At 39.2% G+C, this 12,658-nt stretch overlaps 1 protein-coding gene across 2 annotated transcripts in view; it reads left to right on the top strand.

The window, feature by feature from the left end:
- Nucleotides 1-12,658, top strand: part of LOC150089691 (splicing factor 1-like) — a 187,888-nt gene that overhangs the window by 79,456 nt on the left and 95,774 nt on the right. Inside the window, exon 1 of one of the 2 annotated variants that reach the window (XM_090389603.1) lies at nucleotides 166-230. The exons of the other annotated variant lie outside the window; for it this stretch is intronic. Coding sequence (XP_090245729.1) covers nucleotides 181-230 — 50 coding nt within the window. The 5' untranslated portion in view covers nucleotides 166-180. Of the gene's footprint in view, nucleotides 1-165; nucleotides 231-12,658 lie in introns of those variants that run through there. 2 annotated transcript variants of the gene reach the window in all.

Below are 12,658 nucleotides of genomic sequence, written 5' to 3'. Positions count from 1 at the left end.
ATGGGAGGGGGCACCCGCTTGTAAAGGTTAACCTAAAAAAGAAATGTGTGTATATATATATATATATATATTTAGGAGTTGTTAAAACTGTGGTCCTTTCTGAAGTTATCAAGAGGAAAATTTTTCAAGGCATCTTATAGTTCTGAGTCAGTTTGTTACCAGCCATTGTCATGGAGGTTCATGCCCAAACTGTGTTTTTGCTTCATCACAATCAGAAAACCATCTACTGTGTAAGCAATATTAAATAGCTGTACATATAAAAGGTTGACTATAAAGTTGACTGAATTTCATGTCTGACTTGTGGAAGCAAAGCAGGAGTGATCATAGCTAGGACACATTGGCACATTTTCACTTGGTTGACAGTCTTGTGAATGGAAGTGCATAGTGTTGAGCAGAAAATCAGATTAGATTTTGTGAAGCAAAGTACATCTGCGAAGTAGATGTGATATGTTAAAAGAAACGTAAAGGAATTGAGTTATATTAAGAGCAGAGTTTTTGATTGACACAAAAGGTCTAAAGAAGATAGGGAAGAGATCTATGGTAATGCATGAAGTGTTTGTCTGTTCATCCACAGGACTGATGGAAAGTGTTAAAAAGGTCAGTAGAACTTTGATTAATTTAGATTTTATTAATTTTGATTAATTTAGATTTAGAAAAGATTCATTCTGAAAGAACTGTGAACACAAAGAATGTTTCTGTGAAAATTGTATCATGCATTTTTGAGTGATGAACAAAAACAACAGAGACTGACAGTCATTCTGATCATCTTAAGGAAGCTCCACAAAATGATGCAGTTTTGGAGAGAATAGTAACCAGAATGAAATATGTGGTGTTTCTAATGCTATTTTTAAACAAAGTATCAAAGTCAATAGTGGAAAGTACCAATATCCAAAGACCTAAGAAAGCATTGTATATCAAAATCATTAAGATGGTGTTGAATTTTTTTTCTTTGATAGTGATATTGTTTGTACAGAATTCATCTTGCAAGATCAGAAAAGCTTATTAGAAATTCTGAAACACCTAAGATTTTGTGGCCCGAAAAACAAACCGTATCCTAATGATTGGCTTCGTTGCTGTTACAGTGGTTAGGCTCACCGCATGCTTTCTGCTAAAAATATTTTTATCGAAAACTTTATCCAGCTTGATCACTTTTTTTTTTTTTTTTTTTTTTCACTTTCAAAAATTTAAATTCCTCTCTCAAAGAATAAATATTTGTCGCATCATTGAGTATGTTAAAAAAGGACCAGGAGATTGCAGAGAGTATAACGAAAGTCTCTGTATACAGGTGGAATGGATGAGTGAGTATGAATGCTTTCTTATGGGCAAAATCAATTTGCCCCTTATTGGTTGAAGCAAATGGGAGGGAAACTTGATGTGGGGGGGGCAAAATTTTTTACATCAGTATGTTACAGGAAGTACTTTGCGCAAAAATACCTGGATCTGGTCACCCATGATCCAGATATAGTTATATTTTCATCATGAGAACGAACTCAAGGTCACCACCAGATGCAGTCTATTTTAGGAGTAAAAAGGTATTTTGGAGATTAGGGCACTTTAATTTTTTAAAAATTACTTTTAAATAAAAGTAAATCATGTAAATCTATAATGAAATGTATAGAATTGATTCTAATCTCATTTTGAGTTTGGTCTATAATATAAACATAATATCTGCATTCATCTTTCTCTAGTTCACTAATCTCTTCACTTTTTAAATAGACTATCTGTGGCAGTGACCTTGAGTTCATTCTTATTGTAATAGGACTAGCATCATAGGACTGACAGTAGAACTGTTATAGAGAAATGACCATGCAGTTCAAAGTTGGATAGTGAAGAAAGTTTGCAGTTCTTAAAAGTAAACCATAAGTTTTAATTTCAGAAAAGGGGACTGAGATGCATATAATATGGGTGTGCAAGTATGGGGCAGGCAGAATGCATGTTTTACCATCAAGAAAATATAGTACAAGGAGGATGCTGAGATAGATGAATATAGAGCTGGCCAGTTTAATAGAACAACAAAAAAAGAAAAAAAAGATGGGTGCAGGATGATGAAATTGAAGTCTACAACAGATATAGGTTGAGTGCTAATAGTAACACACTCTGGCTATTGGCTAAGGTACAAAGAAAGGGGACATGGAGCTTTTCATGTATTTAAATACACACAAGAAAAGAGTGAATCAGATTAGCATTAGTAGAGGCATATGATGCAAGAAAGCAAGCTTATGCAGCATCAGCCAAAAAAAAAAAAAAACTTCCACAAAAAAAAACACCCCTCCATTCGTTCGAAATACCTGTCCAGCTGAGCCTTAAATTTATTTAGGCTATCAATTTCCACAACACGGGATGGAAGTCTGTACCATTACATAATAGATATGGAGGAAGTCATAGATAACCCAGCTGATGTTGCTGGTCAAATTAATAGGAACTTCATATCGACCTTTACAGACTTTGCAGAGAGGACAAACTGTGAGGCCAAAGTTGAGAAATATGTAATTAACAGTATTGAAATTACAGAAGCTTTGTTAGAAAAGCTCTCAAATCTAAAGGTAAGTAAAACTCTGGGGTTTGATGGCATATACCCATTGAGTTTGAGGGAGATGGTGAGAGAATGCATTTGAACTATTAAATTTAATTATGAGGTCAAAGAGTATGATGAAAGTCTCTATATACAGGTGGAATGGATGAGCAAGTGTGAATGCTTTCTTATGGGCAATAATTGTATTGTTGGACCTGCAATTAATTGTCAGTCCATAAAGGAAGCTGTAAGTGCAAAGTGAGTAATTACATACCAGTTGGTCTAACTTTGTGGTAATAAAAATTGTGGAAACAGTTAAATGTCGTACAGGGACATTTTGGTAGAAATGGCATTTTGAAAGAAATACAGCATGCTTTTAAAAGAGAGGGAATGTCTTACTTGACTAATTTGGTTAGCTAATTTGACAGAGACACTCATAAATTGGATGTAGGAAATAACTTTGAGTCTTGACCACATAACTTATTCTATGAACTGGAATTTGTTGGCATCAGTTGTAAGACCCTCAGGTTGCAGGACATACACTGATGAGCCAAAACATTATGACCACCTACCTAATATGATGTTGGTCCTCCACTTGCAGCCAAAACAGCTTGTACCCGGCGAGGCATGGATGCTACAAGATTTCTAAATGTATCTGGTACCAACACGTAACCAGCAGATCCTTTAACCCCTGTAAGGTCCATGGTTGAGATGCCATAGATCGGAGTTACTGTTCCAACACAAACCACAGATGCTCGATGTGATTGATGTCTGAGGAATTTGGAGGCCAGGGCAATACCTGAAAGTCTTTCTCATGTTCCACGAACCAGTCTTGCCACCGCCAGAGAGGAAGACTGTTGCCTTGAAAGGGTGTACTTGGTCAGCAATGATTTTTAGGTAGGTGGTAGACATCAGAGTATCCCAGCAGAATACCGCCGCCGCCAGCTTGTTTTTGTTCCACGGTGCATCCAGGCACCATCACTTCCCCAGGTAAACGACACACACGTACCCGGCCATCCACATGGTACAACAGGAAATGTGATTCATCGGACCAGACTACCAATCATTCAAGGTCCAGTTTCGATGCTCGTGTGCCCATTGTAGGCACTGTCGCCGGTGAACCGTGGTTAGCACAGGCACTCAGAGTGGCCTGCGGCTACGCAGCCCCATTTTCAGCAAGGTTCGGTGTACTGTGTGAATCTACGCATTACTCCTGTCACCAGCATTCCAATTGCCGGTGAGTTGTGCCACAGTTGCCCTTCTATTGCTACGTGGTGCCTCCATAGCCAGGTGGATAGGAGCGGCAGTGCGTAGCACATGCTTCTTGATTAGACCGGGGTTCGAGCCCGTGACCACCAAATACGGAGGATGCGGAAAGGTCAGGGAATGACCACCGCATATCCTCAGAGCAATATGGCCTTAGTTGCTAATGCTCCTAAAACCCAAATAACAACATAACATAACAATCTGTTGCTACGTACCATCCAGGAGAATCTTCGCTTACCTCGAGCATCGATGAGCCATGGTCATTCAACATCTCACTTGCGGTTCGTGGGTTCCCCTCCTCGGACCACTTTCAGTAGGTACTAACCACGGCTGACTGTGAGCACCCCCCACCAGTTGTGTGCTTTGGATATGCTCTGATCCAGTTGTCTGGCCATTACAATTTGGCCTTTGTCAAACTTGCTTAAATCCGCTTCCCTTCCCATCTGGGCGCCTCCATAGCCAGGTGGGAAGGAGCAGCAGTGCGTAGCACACGCTTCTTGATTAGACCAGGGTTCGAGCCCGTCACCACCAAATACGGAGGATGCGGAAAGGTCAATGAATGACCACTGCATATCTCAGAGCAATATGGCCTTAGTTGCTAATGCTGCAAACAATAAACAAACAAACCTTCTCATCTGAAGAACAAGAGTAACTGATTAACGGAGCTCAGTATCAGGTGTTTTTTTTTTATACCATGTTCCGCCCCGCGCACTCATCGTAGTTCACCTGCAGTTGCTTCGATTTGCATAATGACTCACTGGTTATAATGTTTTGGCTTATCGGTGTATGTTGCATTATCTGTCTAGACAGTTCCTAAGGATTCCATCTATGGCCTGCTGTTGCATCTCTGTGATTGTCAATTCTGGCTAGATAGAATTGACAATGTAGCCAGGAATCTGCCATTACCCACATTGGCAGTTTCTGGGGACAAGGAGCAAGGCAGATATGTCATTCATCTGGACTATCCTCAGTCTGTCTACTGGAATGGGACGGACAGAAGGACAGACAGGTAGGTCAGGAAAGGGGAAGGGAATTGAAATTGAGTCAAGATAAGATGAGTCACAGGGTTAACAGTGCATGAAGGGGGTCTTTCGAGGTAAAGTAGTTGAGTGATAGTGAGTGGAGTCAAAGCATGGAAATCTGTTGCTTTTCATTCTTCATGTTTGTGTAGTTCTGGATGTGGCAGTATGTGTTCTGCATTGTGTGCATTGGCATGTATTTGGGTATGCCTGCAAGAGTCTCACAGCCAGACAAGGATGTATGGAGATGGGTAAAGGACAGAATGGGAAGGGGATGTTTGTATTGATGTAGAGAGGAAGAGAGAGAGTGAGAGGTGTATTTTTCCCACATCCAAAGTAGTGGTGTCAGAAAGAAGGGGATGTGGAATGGGAAAGAGGATAGTGTGAGCAGTGGTCCTCTTCGGGTGGGTTGGGTAGAAGTAATTTGGTATTCCACACCCAAAGAGTGAATCTTGGAATATCAAATTCAAGTAGTCTCCAATCTGTCTGTTCATGTAGGACCACTAATGCTTGGCTTTTCTGCTGTGAATTGATGTGCCACAGTTTCTTGATCTTTTGGTTTTTGGGGCAGACCAGTAAAGAAGAGGATAGCAGCCTGGATAAAAGGGCAGAATTTCACTTGCTACACGACCTTGTCCTAAACCTGAACAAACCACAGCATGCCAAGAGGTGGCACTTTGCATGTGTGTTACACCAGCAGTACAATAATCTCACATGGCTGCTACTAATTCTCCCATTCATTCATCACAAGTCTAGTGTCACTTGGAATTTTGCTTTTTACATTTTTTCACTTGAAATTCCAATGTGCTCATTTGTACCATCTATTCTTACCTATTTATAGTCTTACTTTTCTGCCATTCACACATTCAAGTATTGCTTCATTCACTTATCAGTAGTTCTGGACCTGTGCCTGAGATGTTTGTATTCTTGCTCTAATTTTGTGTGTGTTTCATTCATTCAACAGCTGTCTTTCAGATTCATTCACTTGAGGCTTGATCTTTTTGGGGGAGGTGAACAAGAAGCTGAGTGTTGTGATTAATGATTACTCTTCAGATTCTTAAATTACATCAACAAAAGGGATGGAGGGAAGGGAATGAGGAATGATGTCAAAATTTGCAAGATCAGGAAAGTTGTCAATCATGGGTGCTGCTGGATATTTTGAAAGGTGGTGCATGTGGGGAAAAAAATTTTTTTTTTTTTTTTGTTCACCAAATTTTCTAATACATGCAATCTATGTTTCAATAAATTAATGAAAATATTAAAATTTGTGTATAGCTTTGAAATCCAAAGGTGGTGCACTTACATCACTGAGGAGGAGGATTTGAGGGAGGTGGACAGGAAGCAGAGGGTTGTGATTGATTACTCTTCAGATTCTTAAATTACATCAACAAAAGGGATGGAGGGAAGGGAATGAGGAATGATGTCAAAATTTGCAAGATCAGGAAAGTTGTCAATCATGGGTGCTGCTGGATATTTTGAAAGGTGGTGCATGTGGGGAAAAAAAATTTTTTTTTTTTTGTTCACCAAATTTTCTAATACATGCAATCTATGTTTCAATAAATTAATGAAAATATTAAAATTTGTGTATAGCTTTGAAATCCAAAGGTGGTGCACTTACATCACTGAGGAGGAGGATTTGAGGGAGGTGGACAGGAAGCAGAGGGTTGTGATTGATTACTCTTCAGATTCTTAAATTACATCAACAAAAAGGATAGAGGGAAGGGAATGATATCAAAATTTGCAAGATTAGGAAGGAAGGATATTTTGAAAGGTAGTGCATGTGGGAATAAATTTTTTGTTCATCAAATTTTCTAATACAGTACATGCAGTATCTTATGTTTCAATAAATTAATGAAAATATTTAAAATTGTATTACTTCGAAATCCAAAGATGGTGCACTTGCACCATGCTGCCAGTGCCCGTGTGGTCAGTGATCAGCCAAGTAGCACTCCTTCAGAACAACTTGGATAGGCTTCGAGGATGGCCAAGTGTCAGCTAAGTTTTTTTTTTTTTTTTTTTTTTTTTAAGAGCTGCAAACTGCAGGGTTTTTTGCTTAATCCCAAAATAGCATACATTGAAGAGTTCAATTAGAGACAGTAGTGGGTGGGATTTGTTGTTTATTACCCAAGTAGACAAAGTTCTCCATGCATGGAGAACTTAGACTACCTCTATAACTTCTCCATATAGATTGTGGCAGGGAAGAGCTAGTAGTGAACGATATAGGACGTGTGTTTGTGAGATGTAAAGGTCATAATCCCACTATATAAGGCAATGGTGAACAGCACATGGAGTACTGAATTTTTTGTCAAAACTGTTTCATTCAAATGAGACTCACAAAGAACTAGTAACAAGGGGAAGTCATTGGGGACCTGGAAATACAGTAGAACGTTAGTTATCTGGAATAATTAATGTCAGACCTCTTCTGGATAGCAAAATTTTCTGGATAATCGAACGTATGGTAAAATTAAATTCTGTTATAATGTATAGGTAAAAGAAAAAGACGAATTAATTTAATTTAAAAAATAATAACTTATACATAAAAATTTGCACATTTACATATGTATGTCTATTCGGATAGGTATTTTACTGCAAATTTTATATGGAAAAAAAATTTTAACATAATTTTTAAAAATGTTCAATAATTATTTTATTTCATTTGTTGTGACCCTTTCTTTGGTGCTAAATCTCAAGTTTCATAATAATATCAATTTGATTATATCGCATTCTTCCTGGTTTTCTACCTATTTCAGTGCTGTTTCTTTTCATTGACATTTTACTGAGAAAAATAATAAATTGCACAGTTTCGGGCTGATATTTATTCTTACCGAATCTGGAACTGAACTAAACATAATATGAAGTGAAGAGAACAAAATATGTCATGGAAAATTGGCTTCCCAGAAGCGAATGACTAAACTCGGTCCCTCATGGTTTCCGAGAAAACCCATTAGTCCTAATCTAACATTTCACCAGATATACAACATAAAAAAAAATAGATAGAAATACTCTCATAGAATAATAAGTATTTCTCAAATACAACCATTAATAATAATAATAATAAGAAGAAAAATTGGCCTTTAAAATTATTCCGATTACTGACGCTATTTTCAATACTACTGTATTTTCATTATTGTCACTTGTGTTGAAATAGTATTCATTGTAATCGGATTTTACTCTATTCAATAAGTGTATATCCTTCCACTTTGCAGATTTAGTGGGGTTGCACTTCTTTGGATGTATAAATTCAGGTGTATTTATTAAAAAAAATAATCTCCTAACTTTAGAACCATGCCTTGTATGATAAGTTGGAACATTTCCGTAGTTTTGCCAGAAAATGCATCTAGTTGCCAGCTTGGTTCCAGTCATTATCAGGAAGGTGGGAGAGAAAGAAAAAGGCAGTAATTGTCATTACAAATAATACAGTGTAAATTAGAGTGATGAAATTAGCATTAGCATTAGTAGAGGCATATGATGCAAGAAAGCAAGCTTATTCAGCATCAGCCAAAAAAAAAAAAAAAAATCCACTCCCATTTCACCCCTCCGTTCGTTCGAAATACCTGTCCAGTTGAGCTTTAAATTTGTTTAGGCTATCAACTTCAACAACAAGTGATGGAAGTCGGTTCCACCAACCAACCAACCACCCGCTGGCCAAAGGCAAATTTCCGCACATCTATCCAACATCCGTCCTTCCTCAATTTGTATTTATGCCCTCTGAGGTGATTATTCTAAGCAAGATGAAGAATCCCATTGGCATTGAGCATGCTCAAACCATTCAAAGCCTTATACACCTCTATCAGATCACCTCGCCGGTGCCTAGTCTCCAGACTCTGCAATTTGCAAAACTTAAGCCTTTCTTCGTAAGAGCAACCCTTTGTTCCATTTACTAATCTTGTTGCCCTTCTCTGTACCCGTTCCAGCAGCTCTACATCCTTCTTGAAATGAGGCCTCCAGACCTGTATACAGTACTCAAGATGTGGCCTAACCATTGCCTTATACAAGGGAATAATCACCTCCTTATCCCTGCTAGAAAAATTCCTGTATATCATTGACAAGACACCATGAGCTACTCTTGCAGCTCGTCTGCACTGCTCAGAGAACTTCATATCTGCCTGCACAATAACCCCCAGGTCCTTTTCATTCTCCACCACTGTCAGTGTAGTACCGCAGAGTTGATACGTTGCTCTGGGGTTACTGTTTCCCATATGTAGTACTTTACATTTGTCAATGTTAAACTTCATTTGCCACCTCTCAACCCATCTGTTCAACCTTTCCAGATCCTGTTGCAGCAGCATAGCTTCAGTAGTGTCCTTAACGACCTTGCCAACCTTTGTATCATCTGCAAACTTGGACATTAAACTTGATATCCCATCATCAATATCATTCATAAACACCGAAAACAACAACGGACCCAACACTGAACCTTGAGGAACTCCACTAATAACATTAGTCCACATTGAGCAGTGTCCATTGATTACCACTCTCTGTCTTCTGCCACTCAACCATCCCCTTATCCATAGCAGCAATTTGCCTCCAATGCCACACTGCTCCAATTTGTGCAGCAGTCTTCCATGTGCAACAGTATCGAAAGCCTTTCTAAGATCCAAATATATAATATCAAAGTTATTCCCTGCATCCAGTTCTTTTGTGACTACATCATAGTATCCAATCAAATTGGTCAGGCAAGACCTGCCCTTAACAAAACCATGCTGCGTCTGAGCTATAACGGAATTCTTGTCTACATCCTTCTCATAATGCTGGATGATGATCCTGCAGTGCTTCTTTAACCAGTGCCTCCATTAATTTACCTGGAACGGAAGTTAAACTAACAGGTCTATAATTACTTGTGTCAGCCTTTGATCCTCCTTTGTGAATTGGGGTTACATTTGCACATCTCCAGTCTATGGGTACCTCCCCTGAGTCCAAAGAAGCTCTCATAATTATGGCTAGGGGTTTGCATACTTCCTTTGCTGCCTCCTTTAATATAACTGGATAGATCCCATCCACCCCAGGTGCCTTTTTTATGTTTATCCTCAACAATCTCTCCTCCACTTTCCTCTCAGTTATTACAAAATCATCCAGCTCATTGCCAATGTTTACTTTACCTACATCATTCTCCTTCCTGAATAACTCCTCATGCGTGAATGTAGATGCAAAATACTCGTTTAGATTGTTAGCCACCTGAGCAGGATCCTCAACTGTTGAACCATCAATATCCAGTGGACCAATCTGATTCATCCCTTTCCTTCTCAAGTTCAAGTATGTAAAGAACTCTTTTCTGTTTTTCTTTGCATCCTTTGCCAAGGATTTTTCGTAGTCTGCCTTTGCCTGCCTAATCTCCTTTGTGACTTGGTTACAGACCAACTTATATCTATCATAGGCTTCCATGTCACCCATTAATTTGTATGTATCCCATGCATTTTTCTTCTCTGCCACATGTCTCATTAGTTCATCTGACAACCATTTAGGCCTAAACCTTGAACAATATTTCTTAGTTGGTATGTAAAGCCTGGTAGCCTCCAAGATTAGTTCCTTGAATGCTTCCCATTTTGAGTTTGCTGTTGGTAACATCATCAGTTGGTCCCACTGTACAGAATTTAAATACTGTCTCAGACCATCATAGTCTCCTTTACGAAAACAAAAACCCTTCCCTTTACCTCTGATGGTAGTTACCTCCTTGAGTAAATCCCACTTCAACACACTGTGATCACTGCCACCTAGTGGTTCATTTATCTGCAGGTTCTTAATGCATGAAGAATCACTACTGATAATCAGATCAAGAGTATTGCTCCCTCTTGTTGCCTCACAAACATGCTGATGTAGAAAACAATCATCCAATAAATCCACAAAAGCCTTGCTAGTGTGCGAGTGACCAACCCACAAATTCCAGTCAATATCTGGGAAATTAAAATCTCCCATTATAAGACTCTCTGATTTACTGGCCCACTCTATTTCCCTGTACAATATCTTATTATACTCATCAGAGTCATTACGCCTATAGCACACTCCTACTCTCAATTTTGATTTCCCTATGCTTATGTCACACCAAACTGACTCGACACTGCCCTCTCCATCGATGTTGACTGGCTTCACTTCCTTGGACTTTGTGTTTCTTAATTAATAGCATAACCCTTCCTCCCCTCCTGTCCTGTCTATCCTTTCTATACACATTGTATTCCCCAAATTCCAGTTCCGCATTACTTATATCTGTGTGACACCACGTCTCTGATATCCCAACAATATCTGCCTTTGATGTTTTGAGCAATACCTCAAATTCATCAAATTTATTTACCAAACTCCTAGCATTGGTGTACACGCAGGTATACATGCACCTGTTTCTATTCTTAGCTACCCTAACACAACCCATGTGTTTACTTGTACCGCAATGACTACCAGCAGTCTCTGAAATATCCTGCATCTTGTTTTTAGACTTCTGCTCATTTCAATAGAAGCAGTGGAAGAATCACTTCCACCTCTGCCAGTGGCTACTGTTAATCTATTAGTCCTTGTATCCCCCCCAACTAGCAGTTTTCCGACCCACCTAACACTGCCTCGACAGCATCAGCAAAAATTCTTGCACCCTTTCTATTTAAGTGTATCCCATCCCTGTAGAAGCAATCTCTCCTGTTAACAAGTACAGTCCAGGCTGAAAAAAATTCTACCCCTTGAGCCTTGCACAATCCCTCCAGGGCCGAATTGATCGACAAGGCTCTCATCATATACTCCCTCCTATCGTGTCTGGGCAGAATTGCAGACACTTTCAAGTTCAACCCTAATTCACGGCTTTTTTTCAACAGTGACCTGTACTTGCTAAGTAATTCCGCCGGTCTCCTACTTTTAATATCATTGGTGCCAACGTGTACAACTATATCACCTTTTGTGCCCTTAAAAGATGATATCCGCTCTACAACGTCATCAACCTTTGCCCCTGGCAGACATACCCTGGTCCTATTCCACCTATCCTTTTTACAAAGCATGTTCCCCGTTTCCCTGACAATAGAGTCACCAACAACTACTAGTTCCTGTGGGACCAGCGCATTCTGCCTAGGGGGCTGCTTCTGTGTTGCCTGATGACCAAGTGCAAGCTCTGGCGATGATGTGGGCAGCTGAGAGCCTGATGGGCCCCTCAATTTATTTCCTTCGAGGGCATCCACCCTGTCCTTCAAGCTCTCATAAAGGCCCATAACAACGCTGAGTTGTCGCCTGATTTCCTTGCACTCCTTACATCGTGCACACACAAAGACATCCCCCTTGGCAGTATCATGTCCCGTACCCGATTGCTCCGCAAACATCAAGCAAACAGTGCATTTTAATAGACTGTGATTCAGAGGGCAACTGCCCCCCTCAGTTCTCCCCTGAACCACAGCACTCCCATTAGCTTGAGCCTTTTGCTTTGCTGCTCTGGTCAGAGTCATACAACTTCCGTATCACGTGTTATGTATTAGTTATGTATATTAGTTTTAACACTATAGTTATGTATTAATTATTTGTTACGATTAAATCTTTATATATATTTATAGAGGTAAAAATACAATTTAATTGACAATAAAGTTTATCAAGATTAATAGATTTACTGATTAATTGACAATATTATATTATGCACTATACTACACTAAGCTTATGCTATCGTGTAAAAATGGCTGGAATTCACGAACGGTATTTCTACGGACTCGTAAGTATTGATTAGCTTCCAAATCTCGCTATCTCAATTTAGAATAAACTAAGTATCCTGATTAGGTCTATAATCTACTTATAGAAGATAATTTGATATAACAATTGGTTAATAAATCGACTAAATTTGGTTAAAAAAAAAAAAAAAAGACCTCTCGTTCAATTTGTGACACGTGGATTTGATACCGTTACCGAT

This window comes from Mastigoproctus giganteus, chromosome 2, assembly GCF_048544385.1.
Source record: "Mastigoproctus giganteus isolate SK-2022 chromosome 2, ASM4854438v1, whole genome shotgun sequence".
In the NCBI taxonomy this organism is placed as follows: domain Eukaryota; kingdom Metazoa; phylum Arthropoda; class Arachnida; order Uropygi; family Thelyphonidae; genus Mastigoproctus; species Mastigoproctus giganteus.
Note: the sequence above shows the minus strand (reverse complement) of the source record. Positions and strands in the feature narration are given on the sequence as shown.